General features: G+C 34.4%; 1 protein-coding gene across 2 annotated transcripts in view; it reads right to left on the reverse strand.

Annotated features, from left to right (window-relative positions):
* Window positions 1-16,367, reverse strand: part of LOC120333851 (lipoxygenase homology domain-containing protein 1-like) — a 32,680-nt gene extending 16,313 nt beyond the window's left edge. Inside the window, exons 1-33 of one of the 2 annotated variants that reach the window (XM_039401238.2) lie at window positions 16,060-16,367; window positions 15,655-15,726; window positions 13,365-13,534; window positions 12,516-12,662; window positions 12,321-12,435; window positions 12,112-12,241; window positions 11,899-11,952; window positions 11,382-11,584; window positions 10,706-10,848; window positions 9,865-9,944; window positions 9,436-9,587; window positions 8,851-8,964; window positions 8,550-8,661; window positions 8,286-8,332; window positions 8,077-8,206; window positions 7,619-7,648; window positions 6,848-6,951; window positions 6,452-6,625; window positions 6,265-6,376; window positions 5,912-6,069; window positions 5,560-5,737; window positions 5,160-5,351; window positions 4,928-5,032; window positions 4,555-4,694; window positions 4,323-4,458; window positions 3,827-4,017; window positions 3,059-3,246; window positions 2,692-2,795; window positions 2,108-2,274; window positions 1,761-1,980; window positions 945-1,099; window positions 708-865; window positions 353-408 (exon numbers count right to left, since the gene is read on the reverse strand). In XM_039401238.2, the coding sequence (XP_039257172.2) occupies window positions 353-408; window positions 708-865; window positions 945-1,099; window positions 1,761-1,980; window positions 2,108-2,274; window positions 2,692-2,795; window positions 3,059-3,246; window positions 3,827-4,017; window positions 4,323-4,458; window positions 4,555-4,694; window positions 4,928-5,032; window positions 5,160-5,351; window positions 5,560-5,737; window positions 5,912-6,069; window positions 6,265-6,376; window positions 6,452-6,625; window positions 6,848-6,951; window positions 7,619-7,648; window positions 8,077-8,206; window positions 8,286-8,332; window positions 8,550-8,661; window positions 8,851-8,964; window positions 9,436-9,587; window positions 9,865-9,944; window positions 10,706-10,848; window positions 11,382-11,584; window positions 11,899-11,952; window positions 12,112-12,241; window positions 12,321-12,435; window positions 12,516-12,662; window positions 13,365-13,534; window positions 15,655-15,726; window positions 16,060-16,308 (4,486 nt within the window). In that variant the 5' untranslated portion in view covers window positions 16,309-16,367. The remainder of the gene's footprint in view (window positions 1-352; window positions 409-707; window positions 866-944; window positions 1,100-1,760; window positions 1,981-2,107; window positions 2,275-2,691; window positions 2,796-3,058; window positions 3,247-3,826; window positions 4,018-4,322; window positions 4,459-4,554; window positions 4,695-4,927; window positions 5,033-5,159; window positions 5,352-5,559; window positions 5,738-5,911; window positions 6,070-6,264; window positions 6,377-6,451; window positions 6,626-6,847; window positions 6,952-7,618; window positions 7,649-8,076; window positions 8,207-8,285; window positions 8,333-8,549; window positions 8,662-8,850; window positions 8,965-9,435; window positions 9,588-9,864; window positions 9,945-10,705; window positions 10,849-11,381; window positions 11,585-11,898; window positions 11,953-12,111; window positions 12,242-12,320; window positions 12,436-12,515; window positions 12,663-13,364; window positions 13,535-15,654; window positions 15,727-16,059) is intronic. The other variant, XM_078120490.1, reaches the window with a different exon arrangement.
* Window positions 16,368-20,134: the final 3,767 nt, after the last annotated feature.

The following is a 20,134-nucleotide window of genomic DNA, read 5'->3' on the forward strand; positions in this document are numbered from 1 at the left end:
AAGTGTCAGTTGGCGTGATGGGTGCATCTGATGACTCAAGCGCAGGCAATGTCAATATAAACTTTGCATATTCTGTCAAAATATCTCTTTTGTTTGTTTCAGAAGAAAAAGTGGTAAAATATTCAGTAAGATAATAAAAAAATAAACATAATCAACCCCGTAGGAATTATTTAATTTGATAACAAATAAAACAAAAATGATGAAATTTGCACCCATTTTGGTAAAAATGGGAAAACAACATATTTGTCATTATATAATGTAAATATATAACAGTGTAAAAAGTTCCTTCCAATATATGATACACACAAAGCACTCAACACTGCACACAATACTTTCTTATGACACGACTTACGTTTCACTGGTATCTCACGTTCAATTTTGCCGTCATCTTGTCCATCGTCAAGCCATCTAAATTAAAGAGTCATGAAATTCAATAAACAGAACATGTAAAATGAAATTCAATGCATGGTAAAGGTTTATATATTAAATCAAATATTTTTTTTCGATCTGATTCGGTAATAGAAACCCAAGATTTAATAAAAGTAAACATTTTGGGTCTTATCAAATAAAAAAATGATTTTGACTGATTTCAATATAGCAACTCCATATTATTACAAGATAGCTTGCCTAGAGTCTAAAAACTATCCCAATTACCACAGGCAAATCTGACCCGTGCAGTGAAGCAGTAAGAAGTAAACAATAGTTACCTATTACAAAAGAAGACATATTCTTTGTTTGATGACTCCGATTCTTTGATAACAACTTTATGTAAAAACCATCCATTTCCATGTCCAATACCATCATGTCCTATCTTGATTTTTTTCAATTCTCCAAGAGTAACGGCATCAAGGTCAAAGACATCCATCTGAATAAAACAAGAAATTATTATCATCTGCAGCCAACGCAACGTTCTACCAATCAATTGTTACTAAACAATACAATACCTGCGATTCCTGAAACTTGATATCATTTGTTTTTGACTTAATTAATGGTCTTACTCCAGAATCACCATTAGCACCATGAACAGTAATATAAACATTAGCATCTGTATCACTTCCTAAGATGCTTCCAGTGTATACCATAACTTGATATTTCAAAACTGAAAATTATAAAAAAAATGTTAGTGAATTCATCTGCAGTGAAGCAGCCGAAGCACGTGATTCTGTAAGATTACATTGGGTCCACAAGGGAAACATAAATATTGGTTTTAATTAGAGCAATATTCTAAAGAAAACTTTTGGCTCAGACTCGAATAGACTCAGACTTATCAAGGTTCTATATAAAATCTAAGTGATAACTACGTTTGTATATTCTCTTATTGTATATGTGGCAACTAACATGAAACAACATTTGTTTTGTAAAAAATTTGCACATTTTTCTGTTGAAAATTGTCCAAAAAAAAACATGTTTGTTAATACAATAAATTCTGCCACACAAAATGTATATAATAGGATATGATAAGATGGAATTTACATATTTATCCTGAGAGCCAATTAGACGGCTTAATCATATGGCGAATCACTGCCTCTCATGCGGTTACCAGTCCATGTTGGGTATGGGATTAGTTTAGCATGGAATTTATTTTTAATTTTCGGAAACATGGACTTGATAATTGATGAAATTCATTCGAAATAATAGGTATAATCTGCACAAGTACACAATAATCAATAAATATATTTACTTTATTTCATCAATACTTATATTTTGATGATCATATATATTAGTCGTAACAAAACCATTTTACATCCATTGGCACTAACCTGGCAATGGTTCCACTCCAGGCCTAGGGATAGGCACTTCAGTAAATACTTGGTAACTTTCTTTGTCAGCAGCAAGCCATTTATTGACTAATAATGTATGTGAAATTCCATTATGAGGATCAGACAGTTTTAGGCTTTCAACAAACCAAGCTGAATTTGTTCCCTTCGCATCATGACCAATCCGAACTTTGAAAAGATCGTTAACCTCATTCAGAGCAACCTAAAAAAGCATTGTTGATGATATTGTGCTGTATATTTGCCTGAATAAACAAGGTGTGATACTATGATCTGTGATGCTACCACAGTTGGATTCTCTCATTGTCTCAAGAAAGGGACTGAATACTTGCCTTAAATTTCCCAGTTTTACCAGGTTCAAATATCTCATCTGTTTCACTTTGCAAAATAACATCCCCAGAATTTGAACCATCAGATCCGCAAGCGTAAAAAATAACTTTAGCTGATGTTCCGGCATCAGGATGAGTTCCCGTTTTAACACAAAGTTTCCAGTCTCCATCTAGGATCAAATATAAAAAAAGGTTAGTTTCACTTCAAGTGATAATGAATGATAAAAGTGACTTGAGCCAAATTTCAATGAACCAAGCCTGAGTACCCAAGTCAATTTAGCAGAGTCAATTTCTTTTCCTCAAAAAAGAGAACCACGGGTATTGCTATTAGGGAAAAAAAATAAGAATACCATGTTTGAATAATGTGGCTAGGTACACACTACCTAAAACAAAATCTGCATGAATCTCACATATTCAACTTTTTGTTTATAATCGTGTAAAATTTAATTATTTGTTAACCTCAAATTGGGTGTTTTAGAATTGGACACGTTAGAAGTAAAAAAAATCAGCTAATATTGTTCTAAATTGATATTAGAATTTCCTAATTAAAATTATAGCTATTGGACTTCCATTTAAATATTAATCACCTTTAAAATCAGCTTCATCAGATGATGATTGTTTAACATCACGAACCTCAGACAAAGATAAATTTATTGTTGCATGAGAACCAGCTTTCTTCAATCCAAGCCATCTGAAAAGGGTAGTTCAAAAATAATTAACCTAATTTAATGTTCAAACAGCAAAAACATTACGTCAAAAACAATTTTTTTAAATAGTTGTCAATCTAGTTGCTTTCATTTGAAGTGCTCTGAGTCTGACGTCCACTTATATTCTCAGATGACTCTGTTGCAACCCTATATGCAACTTTCATAGTAGGTATCAGCTTTCCTATCAGTGATGTTGCTATTTTAATTGAATATGTACAAGGAAAACATAAATTACAAATTTGCCCACTTTTTACAAGTGAATACATATTCTGTACTAGCTCCTTCTGATTCTCTGACAATAATTTCATCACATAACCATGCAGGATAAGAACTTGTTGATGTTAGTTTTGACGAGTTACGGAGTGATGTTGGACATGAGAGTGCACATTTAGTCAAGGTTCCGAGAGAAACTGCTTCAATTTCAAAAACATCATTCTGTCAAGTAAATCAGTTTTAATAAAAAATGTTCGGCAATGCGAAACAATATCAACAAGTGAAATTTTTAGTTTTAATTTTGGTAGATCAATTTGCTAGCAATGACTAAAATTTCAAATGCATTTGCTCTTAATTCAACAATGTTAGACTCTGCTATGTGTATGATATCTTATACTGATTATTATAGATGATGATACGTTCAAGTGAATGTTTCAGCAAACAGATAGATCATGATTTCACAAGAGTCAACTGTTAGCATGCGGCACGTATCTATGTTAGTATCATAGGTTTCAAAAAGCTCAGGTTAAGACCTCATGCACATGGCATCGTCCACGTTGAAATTAAAGATTTGAAATGATGAACTGCTAAGAATCTTATCACTTCAAAAACGACCTATGTACATATGAATGACAACTGCTTGTTTGAATCCTTGTCTGAAGAAATTATCAATCTCAGGAACAAAGCAAACATTTAAACTTTAAGTATCTGTAGAATAATTACTGTATTCCTTATTTACTAATGTACATATGAAAGAAACCACAAAAGGAATAGACCACAAAATTTGCAGAACAAGTCATACTTGGTTTGGCATAAACGGCTTTCTCGATGTATCTTTAGAAACCTCATTCCTAACAAAGCTTCTCTTTTGTAACAATCTTCTTCCAAAATCACCTTTTTCACCAAACAAGCACAAGTATATAATTGGAGGTTTTTTACTTGAAAATGAAGAAGAATTCTTTGCGGTTCGTACTTGAATGTGGTATCGATGCACTGAAAAAAAAAGTTTTGAAAAACTTTTTACGGATACAGATACAGCAATATGTCTAGTGATCCTAATATGGGCTTTTGTGTGGCTTTATCAGAAATTCTAATTGAATAAACAATAATAGACTTTATTGAAGAAGGAAATGTTACTTGGATGAAAAGATGACGAGAAGTCAACAAATCGACTGGTGATAAACAAGCCAATGGCATACAACAAGATGGTAGAGTGGTTCCCAACCTTGTCTGTATTCGACCATTTTTTGTTAAGGAAATAACAAAAATAAAACTTGTGAAATACATAAATAGCCTACTTTCCAATTCTCCATCTGTCCCTTCAATTATGACAGGTCGTTCTCGAAGTGTGTCACCATCGTCTTTGCTACGAGAAATCCAGCGATTGAATTTAAATCGAAATATTTCATTTGATGTCATGTCTTTCATTTTGACCTAAAATAGCGAAAAAGAAGGAATTTAAAACAAAATATTCTGGAGTAAACACAGTTAATTTTTTTCTGATATTAGGATTCTTCAGCTGAATCTAACCTGTTTTAGTCTCCAATCACAGTTAGAAGAAGCTTCTTCAACACCAATTCTTATTTTATACAAGCGTCCAATTGATGAAAAATTTGCTTCAAATTCATCTGTTTGTCCACATTGAAAAACACCTTTGTCACTTCCTTTACCTGTTATTGAAAATATCATCCTGTGTAATGTTTTTAAGTAACTGCTTGATTATATGAAAGGGTATCTATCAATCAAGATTTTTTAAGATAGGATTTGCATATTCATCCCGAGGAAACGATAAGGTGGATCAATCATATGGTGAACCCCGCTTCCCCCCCCCCCCCCCCCCCCTGTCCGGTTATCAGTCCATGTCCATTTTATATGCATCAATGAAAATATTAATGTACAATACCTAAAGTAATATTTCCAGATCTCCCTTTATCTCCATAAGCAGTTATCGTAACAACTTCTTTGGTTCCAGAGTTTCCAGTCGTAACATAAATTCTATAATCACCCTCTGAAAATATATGTACAGGAAATATAAATTTGCAAATTGGAAAATTCGATTTGGTGAATTTTTCTGTATATTTATATGAAAAAAATCTTAAACAAATATAGATAATCAACGACAGAAAATTACTAACCATTTGGCCCTGGGCTTCCAAATTCTCTGCTTCTTATAATTGCCATTTGTTTTTGTTGTTGATTTCTACTGGTAAGAGATACCTCACTAATAGCTGGTGTTTTCCCTTTGTTATTCACAAATTGTTCTTCAGTAACGAAAGAAGGTTCAGGTGTTCGATATTGGTGAGCGTCTGATTTTTTCTTTTCTCCAACTATGATGAAATAATTTTATAATCATGTTTTTATATATGACTCGAGCATATAGCAGATCATGGACTCTCGCTAGGTTACCAGTCAAAACCAAGTAGGAGAGCCAACCAGTCTTCTGCTATTTTAAAAGTTTATAAGATAGTAAAGAAACTAGGATTTGATGCAGTTTTCTTTCAAATTGAAATTCTATTATATCCTCACAAAACTCACATTTAATCACTTCAGGAAAGAATTGTGTGTTGCTGTCGCCTGTATCGACAGTTGGTCTTGCTTTTCCATTTGAACTTAGTCCAACAAACACACCCCTGTGTTTCATTGACTGCAGAGTAACATAGGCTCCTTGTTTGTATTTTTGAACCTTGAAATGGCAGTAAACATCTCCACTGCCCTGAAGATGGCAAAATCAAAAAGTTTATGATAAACAAACTGTAACCAAAACTAAACAATAAATGACTTGTAGCCAGGAGAATTTTGATTAGAAAATTTTGTCACTCCAAAGCCATGTTTCCAATATGCAATATTAATTGAGTATTCTTCCAAATAAATCTGAATTGAGTCTTACCAATCCATCGCATTGGCCATCTTTTATTCTTAAATATCTTCTGGGATTCTTCTCGCATTGAAACATTCTTACTCCCTCAGCCACCTTTATAACACGAAAATTTGCCCACTGAGGTGGAATTGAGACATTAGGAGATTTCGCAGCAGTTTTCATATCACCTAATATAGGACAAAATGAGTAAATTAAATATAAAAAAAATTTGAGAAATACACTACAGAGACCTAATCTTCTACCAGTCAAGTCAAAATATTTCCAATATATTTCAAATTTAAAGAATAGAGAATATATATATTCCTTTGTCTGCATAGCACTATTTCTAATACAAATTAAATGAGGTATTCAAAATTACTTACTTGTGATATCCCCTCTCTTTCCAGTCCCGACTACATCACCCACCCCCGTCACGACTAAAGCTTGAGTGGGACTTGTGTTGAATATGATTATTGAATTGTTTCGGAAACATCCCTAAAATTTAAGATATTGCACTAAAATGTAATAAACAATTTACAGCAAATTTATAAAAGGTAATAAAGCTCATACCTTGACGTATACATTAAATAAACGCCCAGTAGTGTTGGGATGCCCTCTAGTGTCAGCAGGTTTACCGCTCGGATCAATACTGATATAATGACCAGGATATCGGCAAGATTCAAGCATCACAGATCTGTCAGGTTGAACTTTTATGACAAATTCACAGAATGTACCACCTTTTCCCTGCAGAATTGAATAGATCACAAGATAACTTTTATTAAAAATATATTCTAAACACTTAGAGACCAAGATTAGGTTAAATCCAACTTCCTCAGTCTCTTCAAGTTTCCATAAACTAATTTAATGAAGATAACAACTAAATTGTTCACAGGAGACCACATGCAAAACCAATAGTAATACTTTATTGACATTAATGAAAGTTTCGATGAATCCCTTAAAACTGACCTGCCCCAATAATCTATTCTGGTCAATGGCAAGATGATAGGCTGGTGTCGAAGCACTACAAAATGATCGAATTGTTCCGCGACGTTTTATCACTTCATAAACACCTAGTAAAAAGGATATACAATTTAAAAAACCAAAAACATTTTGACTTCCAATATAATCTGATGTAAGCAGAATAACAATTTTCACAACTAAGCAAAATATATCTGTCTCGGCAGTTAGCTTAGCATATGAACTGTTGGGTGTAAGCCAAACATCATTTAATGATCCTGTGTCAGTTCCACATGTTCAAATGTTATACAAGTTATGAAACAAAGAGTTGCTGGTCTCTTAGGCGCTACAGGATGTTATAAATTTATTTATATTACAAATTTATCCTGTCTTCTTTTTTCTCACTCTCCTTTGAAATAAAAATGAAACATCCAATTCGAAAGAATACAGAGTAAACAATTGGAGCAGAACACAGTATGATTTACTTACGGAAACTTGATTGTTTAATACAAAAAATGTTATGTTATATGGAATCTATACTTCGCTTCCTCATGAAGAAACAATGATACAACAGTGAATTGGAAGAAGAGATACAGTAAAAATCTTACTAGAAGTTATCTATTTAATATAAGGTAAACATTCCAACACAGACAAACACATATTGTGAAATAAAAACTTCAAAAATAAAATGATATTTGCTACATTTGAACCTAAATGAAAAAGAACATTATTGTGATAATAATGTTCTGTTAGGAGAACTACCACATCCATATTTTTTACCCAAGTCTGACTCTTTTATCTTGACTAAATCTGTAATTTTTTGATGTATTCTATCAGTTATATTTTTAAAATATATTTTTCATAACAAATAGTATCACGCATAAATGTTTCACAGTTTTTAGGAATTTGGCAGTAACTGGCAATATTTCATTTCTTTTTCAACATTTCTTTTTAGCCCAAGAAATTGAACTTAGGGAGTTTTTCAAATATACTCCTACCAAGACTCAAGACAAATATTCTGTTAATTTGTCGGATTTTGTCCAAAACTAGAAAAATCCTCAGACTCTCAGTGTAACATCATTTCCTTCACATCCCAGCAGTAATATAAACAAGGATATGGAATCTCATTTGAACAAATATGGAAGTATATATATCAAACTATTCAGGCTTTCCCAAATTTTATCATTAAATAATAAATTTATGACTTTTAGCAAAATTTGTATGTTAATACTGCTTACCAAATGGATGTGAAACAACTCCTAGGCCATCTACTGATCCATCAGGTTTTGTTCGAATAGATCGTCCAGTTGCTTTACTTATTAACATGATCTGATTTCCTTTCTGGAATTTCCATTTCTCTTGATCCCACTTAAATTACAGACATTTTATATATGAAATTATTTTTAAAAGTTATATTCAACACACCAAGGTCCACACAAACACTTACGAGTTCCAATTCTCTTGATTTTTCATTATGATTACGAAGACGAGAATCTAAAAAATTAAAATTAATATATATATTCATATTTATTTAAATAAACGAAGTAAAATAGTAACAGAGGAAACATGGCAATCATGAATCAGTTTAATTTATATTCCTTTTTTTTAATTGTAAAAATATGAATTTTGCTCTGATTTCGAACTAAATTATAGGTTACTCAGGCAGTGAATATATATAAAAAAACATCTCTTCGAATTAATCTCAACCTACGCGATGCTTTAGTTTCAACAAATAATTCTCTGACAATCTTTCTGTCATCTTGTGATTCATCCAACCAGCGATCACAATGAAAAATATATTCATCTGATCCGACTCTGTCTTCCTGCAAAATAAAAGATAATATGTTTTAATACTAAGGGACAATAATGGAATATGCTCTGTCGAATAAAAGATTTCTCATTCTTTTTAAACATACTTAGCTCCACATGTATCTGGTTTGACTAAAATTTTGTGTAAAACAACTTATGAAAGATAAATGGTATTATAAATGAACAACATTTTCGATACTAACCCTAACTATTATCCTTTCGAGGTACCAGCCAGCACCCGGACCAGCTCCATCATGTCCAACTACAAGACGTTGCAGTGTTCCGAGATCAACAGCTTCGAACCGAAAAACATCAATCTAAAAGAAAGTAAAATAGTTTAAATACAGAGTGTTAAAGAAGTAACGCAAAAGTAACAGAAGTTAAGATGAAATACTACTTAAAACATTTAACGACTGACGCCTTTTAACAGTATTGAATTACGGTGAAATGCCATTTAAATATTTCACGACTGACACTAGTTAAAAGTTACTTTTTTAACGTTGCCATGACGAAAACTTTTACCCTCATTTTGCGTAACTTTTTCAACACTCTGTATAAAAGACAGAAAATAAGTACATTTCTGACAATCACTTGAATTCCGAAGAAGGCATACAGCTGATTATAAAAATATTGTGTGCATTGTGTGCATTGTAGAACAGAATACTAAAATATACATGACAACTTTCACATCCCAAATTCTGACAATAAGTATGAATTGGCCTGTCTAAAAATTGGTCTTAAGCGATATCCACTGGCATGCATATCTGTTCCTACAATAAAAAACTAACCGATCCTTTATGCAATTGCTTGGGTTTGCCATTGACTTGAAGCAGTCTTGATCCTGAGTCACCTAATGTTCCATATAGAGTAATGTAGACATTTGCTTCTGTACCAGCATTCCAGAGATCTCCAGTATGAACAGAGACGATGTATCGCAAAACTGAAAACAATCAAATTATGTTTAAATAACTTATATTGGATCCATATTAAATAAATGCCTGGGCAAAAAGACAAAAACATTTTAAACTTTGAGTGTTCGCAATATTTCTAACCCATAATCATATGGCAAACCACGCCCCTCTTGTCCGGCAACCAGTCCATTTCGGGTATGGGATTAGTTAGCCAGGTATTTGTTTAGTTAGATGTATGTACTTGATGGTGAAGGAAGCCGTAACCGACCAGTGTTCACGTGAACCACATAGTACGAATGTCTTTACCTGGAGGCGAATGTTCATTCTGAGCTGTTGCAGGAAGTTCTCTGCATATTTCACCATCATCTTCGTCGCGTGACAACCACCTTTACAAAATTACGAAAAAATAATGTTAACAACAGTAATCCTATGTTCACATAGACAACCGGAACGATAGTGAAAAGAAAACAGGTTGCAAAACATATAATTAAGAGGGTCAAAAGACAGTATCGGAAAAGTGGATTCATACTAATAATTGGAGCTCATGTTGAGACTAGCCAGTCTGTCTTGTGACCTATGCTTTCGGTCTTAGACAATATTCCAGGATGTAAGACATCGGTCATTTCAAACGACATAAACAGAACATAGTTCAAAGTAAAATAGGTAAGCAACTCATAAAATGAAAATAGGAATAAAGTAAAATTGATTACTGTGCCTACAAATGTTGCATATATATAGCACATGGTGCTTTACATCAAAGAATAATATAAAGTAAGAGTCAACAAATTATCTTTTTTCTGCAAATACATCACAGGAAAGTTGAAGTTCTCAACCAATATTTACAGAACACACAACTAGTCTACAATAGTATATACGATTGAGCATGAACCATAGATATTATAACATCATGCCGTCTGGTCTTTGTGAACCATGCATAAAAAAAGGATATTTTCTATAAAAATACGTTTTCAATATTATGTGATTAGGGAAAAGCCGCAGACTAATATATTACAATGTATTGTAAGTCAGTCATACCAAAAGTCGTGATTTGTTATTATCTTATTAATTATTCTATTCTATAGGTTGATATTACGATCCTATATCCTTATCCACACCCTAACCGCATCCTGTTGAAAAAAACTGTTACCTGTTAAAAGGAAATGTCAAGACTTCCCCGGTTGTTAAATCGGACAAAATAACTTCTTCGCAAAGCCATCCCGGTGATGATTTTCCACTGTTATCATGACTGATCCTGATTTTTCTTATATCAGAAATGAACCCCACGTTTACCTGAAATATTCATAGATTTAGAAGAAGATAATAATAATAAGAGGGAAAGAATCAGGAAGAGATGAAACCGGGAGAAAAGTCGAAAGGGTGGTTATTTTGAAAAATATAGAAAAAAGGAAAGAATAAAAGTAACGGGAACAGCAGCGACAATAAAAATGAGAGAAATGTGAGAGGCATAATGAAAAAGGTGAAAAGGGGGAGATTAAGGAGAACAAAGTCGAGGAACGAATGAAGAAGCGGTGTGACAAAAGGGAGGAGACGGAGACATTGGGATGAAGGAAAAGAATAGAAAAAGTCATGAGAGGAAGAAAGAAAAGAAAAAAGGGAGACACATGCAAAAAATAGATATAGAAGAAAATACGGAAATTAGAAATAGGCGGAAAATACCGAAAGAGAGCAAATGAAGAATCATGTAGGAAAATATAGTCTAAGATCAACGACTACATAAAACAGTGAAAAATATCAATAATAAATGTTAGCAAGACGTTAAATTGGGCCAATGGTGTTGAAAAAAACACCAATGAACAACTTACCACGAATTCATCTTCATTTCCACTCATAAACAACTTTTTCGATTTATCCCTATTTACAATAGTACTGGTTCCAGTAACATTGTTATGATTCAAGGGTATTGCTCCAGAGTTCCCTTTTGCTCCATAGACCGTAAGTAGGACTCGAGAATCGGTACCAGCAGCTGGAAGTTCACTCGTCGTTACGGTGACGCGCCATCTTCCCTCTTGTAAATAAACAAAATCAAACTGACTAACGGTACTATAATTATTTACGGTGCTATCGTAATAAAATACGCTTTCAAAAATGCAATAGGCAAGATTCCTAATATTTTTTTGCTCCTCACCGACAAAATGCAGAAACAGCTGATCGTTTGTTTATTACTTATTGATAGACAACCCAGTTCGTTGAATACAAATTGTGTTTAAAATTATATTTGTTGTTCTTCATTCGAATTTGTGTCATTTATTTTAATTTGGTAAAACTTGAAATGAATATGAACTTATTTGCATTTAAATTTTACCGCACCACGGAACTTACTTGTACGTTTCAATTCTTTAGGCATTCTCGCTGAATCCACCGCGTTAGTGTTTTCTAAAAGAAATGAAAAAGCGAATTGGAAAAGAATAAAAAGAAAAAGACTATCCACGCATACAAAATCTAGGAGTTGTTCTATTACCATTAAATACTATTTTAAAGCCGCTGATTGCTGTCGACGTTGGTAACCTGGCAATTTAGGTTTTCAATCCTTACCTGCCGAGCTGCCTGACTTTGATTGTGCATTGGCTCCGCGTTTCATCCGGTATTCCATTGGGATAAACGATTCCTTTCCGGCAAGTACGAATACATTTCCATTGGCGAACAGCTCTTGCAGGCTCTCGATCTATCGAGTTCAATAATTGTTAGTCATCGTATTGACAAAATCACAGAATGTTGCAATAAATATACAGTAAATACAGTACCTTTCGTCCTTCGCATGAATATAAATGATGTTGTTTTATTCGAAAAATGTCGGCAACGTCTTCTAGAATTTGGTCAAAATTTTGATGAGTTCGGCGACTAAGGAGAATGATATGTCTGAATATAAGTGGGAAGATTATTAATTTAATATTTTATATTAACAGCTAAAGCAATGCGAATCATAAACCATAAAATACCTGAATGAAGGATCGCCATTCTTTACAATGACGACTTTCTTTGGTGTTTTTACTTGTTGATATCTTGGAGGTAAATTTGTCTCTGGGCTTGTCTGGCTGGACCTCCTCGCAAGAGTTGGAACACGTCGGGTGCGAGTCTTGGGTTTGCTATAATCAATGGGAACGATAGAAATCAATATTGTGCGTACATTTCTACAATATATATATTTCTTGTAAATCAGAATTTCCGTCAAATTTTAGTACTTTAGTATAAATTCGAGGCCCGATGTACAGAGATAATATGTATACGGTCGTTATCCACATACGCCATGTCCACTAAATTCGACGATGCCGGTAGAATTGGTGGGTTATTTCTGTTGCACTGTATTGACGCATATTTTATGTTTTATGGCAGATTACAAAATCTCGACTATCGATTTAATCCTACCAACATTTGAAAAATAACTGATGCTGTTATTCTCGACGTATCATTCCCGTCGCCTATCAATTTTACAATCACATAAAACCCACTTCATACGTTTAATCCAAACATTAACATGTCGTTTTACATTAAATTCTAAACCACAACATATCGTAGATTCACGTCTGCAGATGCGTATTTTCATGGCCTTGTATGCTTTAAAGATGGTCGCGTAAAAGAGGTTTAGTAAGATGAATAATGAGTAGATTCAATGTCGCCATTTCTGGCAATACGCTTGGCAATGAAATCATTCAGCGCAACCTGAATGCAATTAAAAGTTCTGGGCGAGAGCCGTGTCCGCATAAATGCAATAAAAAAACACCACCAAAATTAACTCGTTTCAAACCCACTCCTAGCGGATGGTTACAATTCCATGAATATTTTTTTACCTTATGAACCAGGGTGGTCTGTTTTTTCGCTTCAAATTCAGATTTAGAGGTTTGACTGTTTTTCTATCAGAACATATATATGCTTTTCCGTCCTCCAGTTCATCAAGTCTGCTTATTCCGTGAGTTCCATTCGGTGTGCTGATTGTGCGAACGCCGAACGGAAGAGAGACCTGTAAAAGATTGTGGTATTAAATAACGCTGAAAACAGCCCAAAATAGCAAAAACTGGTCTTTTAGTTGAAATTCGACCCTACAAAGTTTGACAAGAAATGCGTGCAGCAGGATTTTGTAATAATGCAGAAATCGCTGCACCTTTACGACCCCTCGCCATATATATGCAGATTTGAGGGCGCTCCAGAAGTGTGTGTAAACCAATATGGAGGTAACTAATTTTGTTCGCCTACTTTGCATCGCGTTGTGTAAAGGGATGGAAGCCAAGGTAAGTTCACTTGACTAACACAGACAATCCCCGAGCTCGTAATATAATTAAAATTAAAGACGGAATAAAATGAAATTTGGGCTGAGCTTAACCTGGTACACACACACACACACTATGCAGTAGGCTTGCACGTAATTTACGGATTTACGGAATTACGGAATTATTTCGAGTTACGGAAGGGAAGTTACGAATTACGTAAAGTCGTAATTATTGGTCGAGCGCTTTCGCGATTGAAACGAGCTCTCCTCAGAGCAGTCAATTCCGTCGATTGTAAAAAATTAAAGTTTAAGTAAAAGAAGTTGGAGTTCCGATATTCGCAGCCGTTTCTCTCTCTCTTGTTAGGCAGATGGGGAAGGCATAACGCGTCATTTACTAACCTATTATCAACTTATCTAGGATGGCCAATGTACATATTAACCGTAGATAAAGAATAGAATTGTGTTGAGACCGATGGACGTCAACACACCTGGTTTCAACTTCTTCGGGTGAAATGACTAAAGAATGTAAGAGATCAACTTATAAAACATGGTCTTTTTGTAAATGCCGTGATAATTAATGTCGCGCTTATCAAAAAGCAATATAAAGACGGAAGAGAAATTGCGTAATGAACCGACGCAACTTAGTCTTTTCGGCATCGGTAAAGCGATTGAGACGGCAGAGAAACAACAATACGACGGGATTCCCGGGGTTTTTTCTGCGCGAGATCCATTTTCTATTACAAAATCTTGATGTTCTGTTACCGATTTTATCGTTATATATCTGTCCGGACTTGGCATTTCTCAATATGTTTTTCACAATGCCTCGCAATATGTCGGCCAAATATGATTACCTGTCTTTACCAAATGCGGCAACTTATTTTGATTTATCGTCGACTCGAATACCACCGGCACTCGACCAAACTTGTGTCAATCTTGGCAAATAGGATTGTCGACTTGAGTTAGAAAAATAAATTAATATTTTCATGAGTGCAAAATAAATGTCACAAAATGCATTGTTTTGCGACATAACTTTGTATTTTCGGAGAAGGCATGTCATATAAGTACGGTATTTTAAATAATGCGCAAATAATTAATATTTGATCTAAATTTATCGCGAATAATGTTATAACTTTTAGGCCGCGAAATGATTTAATGTAGAATGAAGCATGGAATTCGGAATATCGTCAATAAGTCGGCATCAATAATTATCATAAAATGCTAACTAAGTAGTAAAGTCGGATATTGTAGAAAACGGTGAAATAACAAGTCTTCGTCGCGAGGCAAGCGAAAGTATAATCAAACGAGAGAATACGCTTGTAGTTGATTAATAAATTAGCAACCCGGAATTTTTATTTAATACGAAAGTCGTATTAATACGTTAATACGATTTTAAAAAAGTGAACTATCGTTTCCTAAATATATTACCAGTGTTGGTAATGATAAAATTGATCGCATAAAATTTGGTGATAAAGTGGATAAAAAAAAATCAAAGCTAATACAAAAGATAAAAATCAGAATAAAATTATTTTGAATTCACTTCTTGATATTTGTCTTTAACATCTGTAGCCGGCGTGTAGTACTGCCGGGAATATGAAAACCAAACTCCGATGTCCCATTCGGAATAGAAGTGGATTAAATTGGTTGTTATGATAGGTTTAAATGTGTGAAAAAATATCGCAATTACGGGGTCATTACGTAATCGATTTGGCCGTAATTACGGAATTGATTTTTGTCAATTACGTGCAAGCCTACTATGCAGTATCGTTCGCCCTTCTTTGTAATCGCTGCATCTGCCGAAATTCATCGACATTTATGTGATACATACTCTTTCGTGCATGAAATCTGATATGGTATTAAAATGACTCAATTGTTACCTTTTCTGAAAGATTCTCGAGAAGTGAATCGAATGTACGAAAGTTCCTCTTCGTTACTGCCACCTTGAAAGACTGAAAGAGAAAAATTAGATTTAATATAAGTAGAATATATATTTCGTTGTTGAGCAAAACGTAATGAGCAGAAATTCTTTTTTCGATTGGACACGGAAACTGAATAAGATGCAATCGATTAAAAAACCGTTACCTCATTAGGAGATCGTATTGAGATATTTAAAGACCCACGAAATCGAGGGTTCGAATCCAGTGGATAATCAGAAGAATGGTGATTTATTTCTAAAAATCCCTTCAAAATGTATTTGAAACCACGGACTTATAAGCAATTTATCGATGCATAATAGAATTATTTTGCATTTAACCCTACGAGTTTTTACACGTGAAACACACCTGAAAATTCGTATCTCCACTTCGATAGAAGAGAACATTTTTTGCCATTATTTGTGAGCTGTCCTTGATACTCAATCTTGAAGTTGGTGTCGAAGCAGAAGTGCCACCGATGTGTGGTGGGCCACTTATCGTGGAATGTGGACCGACTGACCGATGTGATATGGAAAATGTGTCTCGGTGGTTAGCGGACAAACTGGGCGGTTGTCCCGGATGCCGAGGCATAATTGGCAGGGACGTAGTCCCACTCATTTTGCCAGTCGTTTGTATTACCACTATGAAAAAGTTTATTGTGGATAACACATTTTAATCTGAATGAAATGAACAATGGATGTACGCCATATTAGCCTAATATTTATACGAGAAATTTTGACGAGCAAAGTCAATCACACACTCACGCAGAAGCGAATGATAACAATCACTCCCAAAGTAAAGTCATGAGCGACCATTGGAATGTCACTGATAATCGTTACCAAGTTAATGAATAGCTTGAAAAATAGTTCAACTTCAACTGGCATAAAAATGTTGTAATTCGGGTACACATTGAAAGTTAATTGAACACTATTTAAACATTAATAACATGAAACAAGTTTATATTCCTATATACCTGATATGACTGTAGCCGAACGAGAGGCCATGATTCGCCATATGAATGGATATGATTAAGCAATTTTATTGAATTTCCTCTCGCCCGGTATTATATATATTATTTTCTTTGCCAAATAATGATAATTTATAATTCGGATTTTCTATATTTTCACTATAGTTATTGCAAATTGCGCCTTGCTTGCACTACTACATGCTACTGCCTTGTTTACCCCTTTACTATCATTGTACTTTTACGAAATCGATGCCAAGGATTTAACCTGCCAAACCCTTGTTGCTAAGGGCACGCAGTTACCCAATATACAACAAACTACAAATCAGGTAAACAGTTATTTACCAGGTACATACAACCCTTAAAATAGTAAACCTCAAGCACTGAAATTTTACGATGGAGATTCCATGAAATTTAACAATGTTTAAACAACGCCCACTATCGAACGATCTTTTGCATAAGCATAGAAAATTCCAACACTCGTCAATCATCGAATATTTGGCAATAATATTTATAACTCAAGCCATCTGGCTCATAAATTTAAAACCATCGAATTCTTATCTACAGTCAGATTTTGATTGTTTTCATCATATATATACTTTAGGCGGGTCTGAGGTAACGAATTCCACTGGAGATAATTATAATTGACGCTTTTGAAAATTCAATGTCCTATACAGGGAAGCCACCGAAATTGCGATTGGGACCATATAACTAACCATCCTTGCACCTAACTGTATAAAACTCGGTTGCGCAAATTGTGCGATGAAAAGACGTGACAATGTCGTCATTTCTCAATTTGCAGGTCATCATAAATTCATCTTTTTGTTTCTTCGCGAGTCCCCTCATTATATTAAAATGAACTCGATCTTCTTTGCTTTACTTATGATTATTCCTTATAAATAACTTATGTGTAAAAACGCTAAGAAATAAAACAGGCCCAATACAAAGATTCAGAGGACGAATCCCATTTTCAAGACTTTTTGATCGACTATAAATTTTTCAACTTTTTATATATCGTGCTACTACAGTACGCCATCTAATTTAAGACAACACCACCTTAGCTTATCGCGGATTACACACAACTACGTTCAATCTCTAACTTTACTCAATGTAACCGCAAAAAGCACTTCAACATTCTGACTTTACAATCATCGCTTCTAGAAAAGTGCAATAGGCACTCGACCTGGCGCTATCGGAACGCAACCCAACGAGCAACAAAGCTATTATCTGAATCCATTGTGTTGGCATCAGTTTACCATTGTAATCGTCACACATCGATACCATAGAAAAGTTTACCTATGCCCACGGTGGAACGTGGTTAACGATATAGGGGGTTCGATTACTCTCTCCGCCACACACAAAAAGTATTGTTTGTCGCGAACGACAAAAATTAAGCCCATTCGACGAGAGATTGTCGTCAGATGTTGGCGAAATTCCTTTTATTTGATCACCAGCGTAACTACGCGACTCGTTAAACATTGGTCCCGTGTTGTATGTTGGATTTAGAATTTCTTGCCGTCGACCAATCATGAATAGTGACCAATTCGCGCCTTTATGCGTTTAATATGTACGCCGGTATAGACGACAATATGTTCCTACGACAGAGGCGGGAAAACAAGGAGAACAGTCACGTGCGAGTGTCAAACACACACTTTGTGTATTTTGTAACACGCTATGTTGATAGTAATTTTGATGGAATTTAATTTTAAATCTTGACGACAATAGGCTAAGAAATTGCTACACTGGATAAAGTAAAAGTGAGGCGGGAATACATATTTCACACACACAACGAATGCCGAAATTTGTGGCTCAAATGTGAGGAGAAAAATAAAACACACATGCGGATTGTTCCGTTACCATTCTAACCGAAAAAAAAAATTCTACGCGAAACTTCCTCGTTAACTAATTACCTACATCGCTAATTACAATAGAAATAATTCCTATAAAACAACACAACGAGTTCCAATCTAGACAATAGTTCGAGTCCTTTCGTATTTACGTCACTAAGTAAACATCTAACGAGACTGGAACAAAGTGTATTGTACATCGAAGTTTGAAAGTGCATACGTCATCCTCTTATTTCAAGATTTATTGTCGCGTATCTAAGCCATAAAAATTGAAGTAAACTGAATAAATAACTAAAATTCACTATAACTTTTCTAAACTTTTCTTTTATTTGGAATTAGTTCATCACAACCTACTTCGTATTCTCCGCTGTGTACTTTCAGTAGAGTAGATCTGTCAGTTTTTTAACAATTGTCGTTAAAAATATTCACTCTTATGTATATTTCTTGTATATTGAAACATTTATCAGTTAACTATAAGCTAACAATTATCAACAATTCTGTCTGAAATCGCCAAAATGGTAATAATTTATGTGATATGTCTGAGAACTCTATTGCAATACCACGGACAGTGATAACGTGCAGTCACTCTGATAATCATCAAAACATTTAATAAACTCTTTTATCATCACATTGTACTAAATTTCTAGTTATTCCAAAAATGTCAACTCCTATGCGCGCAAAAAGAAAATAGCGAGAACGCGATAATTGCACAACTTTATCTCTCTGTTCTAACCAAGTTACACTGTGGGTATACCACTTGCTGTGTAGATGAAACTGTCCAGAGATAAATCGTCACAACTACTACTGTTCTTGTGCATAATAGCCCCACGTGTATTCTTGTTCGCGCTACTAAAAACTTGAACAGGCAATATTAAACCGATAATCCGACCACCGTCCGGACGGATGCCAAAAAGGATTGGCATAACTGACATTCGTGAGGATACCAGCACCTGTCCAATTAATGGTATGAAATTTTATATTTCCAATAACAAAAACATAAGAGCTAAATGGCCACTTCGATAACGACAACCACTTACCATGCTCTGGGAGCGAGATTTGGACAATCTCAAGCCTTCTTCACACGCCACAGGATAGAGGGTCGAAAACATAAGTGTTATCGTATTTTGGACAACATTAAGAATTGAATATACCGAATTGGGCAACGAATTGTTACTGCTGGCATTCGCACATAAGGGGAATTAGCTAAACAGTCAAGTCTCGTTAAATTAGATATAATTAACGTAGCACACAGCCACAATTAAAACTGTCATCTTTTCAAAGGATCAGTATGTTCATAAATGAATGACGTCTCAAATCCACTCAAAATTGTGCTCAACAATTGTCAAAGGCAAATGTCAGTAATTTATCAATAGGCAAAGAGATTGATGGAGTAGGCATTGATATGATGGGTTATAATTGTGAGAGGCACTTGTCACATTTTATACATCCACAAAATCTTTTAATACGACCACTTCAAAGCAGTATATTATGCTATAAAGTATTAACATAACCACATTCTTTTTGGAGCTCTTCCACGGGATAGCAATTAAACTTTGGAATGTCTAATCGAAATATAATAGTTTTTATAATCAATTAACACAACCGCATTAAATGGGATGGTTCAAGGCGTGTT

The sequence above is a fragment of the Styela clava genome, chromosome 15 (genome assembly GCF_964204865.1).
Source record: "Styela clava chromosome 15, kaStyClav1.hap1.2, whole genome shotgun sequence".
Taxonomy (NCBI): Eukaryota; Metazoa; Chordata; class Ascidiacea; order Stolidobranchia; family Styelidae; genus Styela; species Styela clava.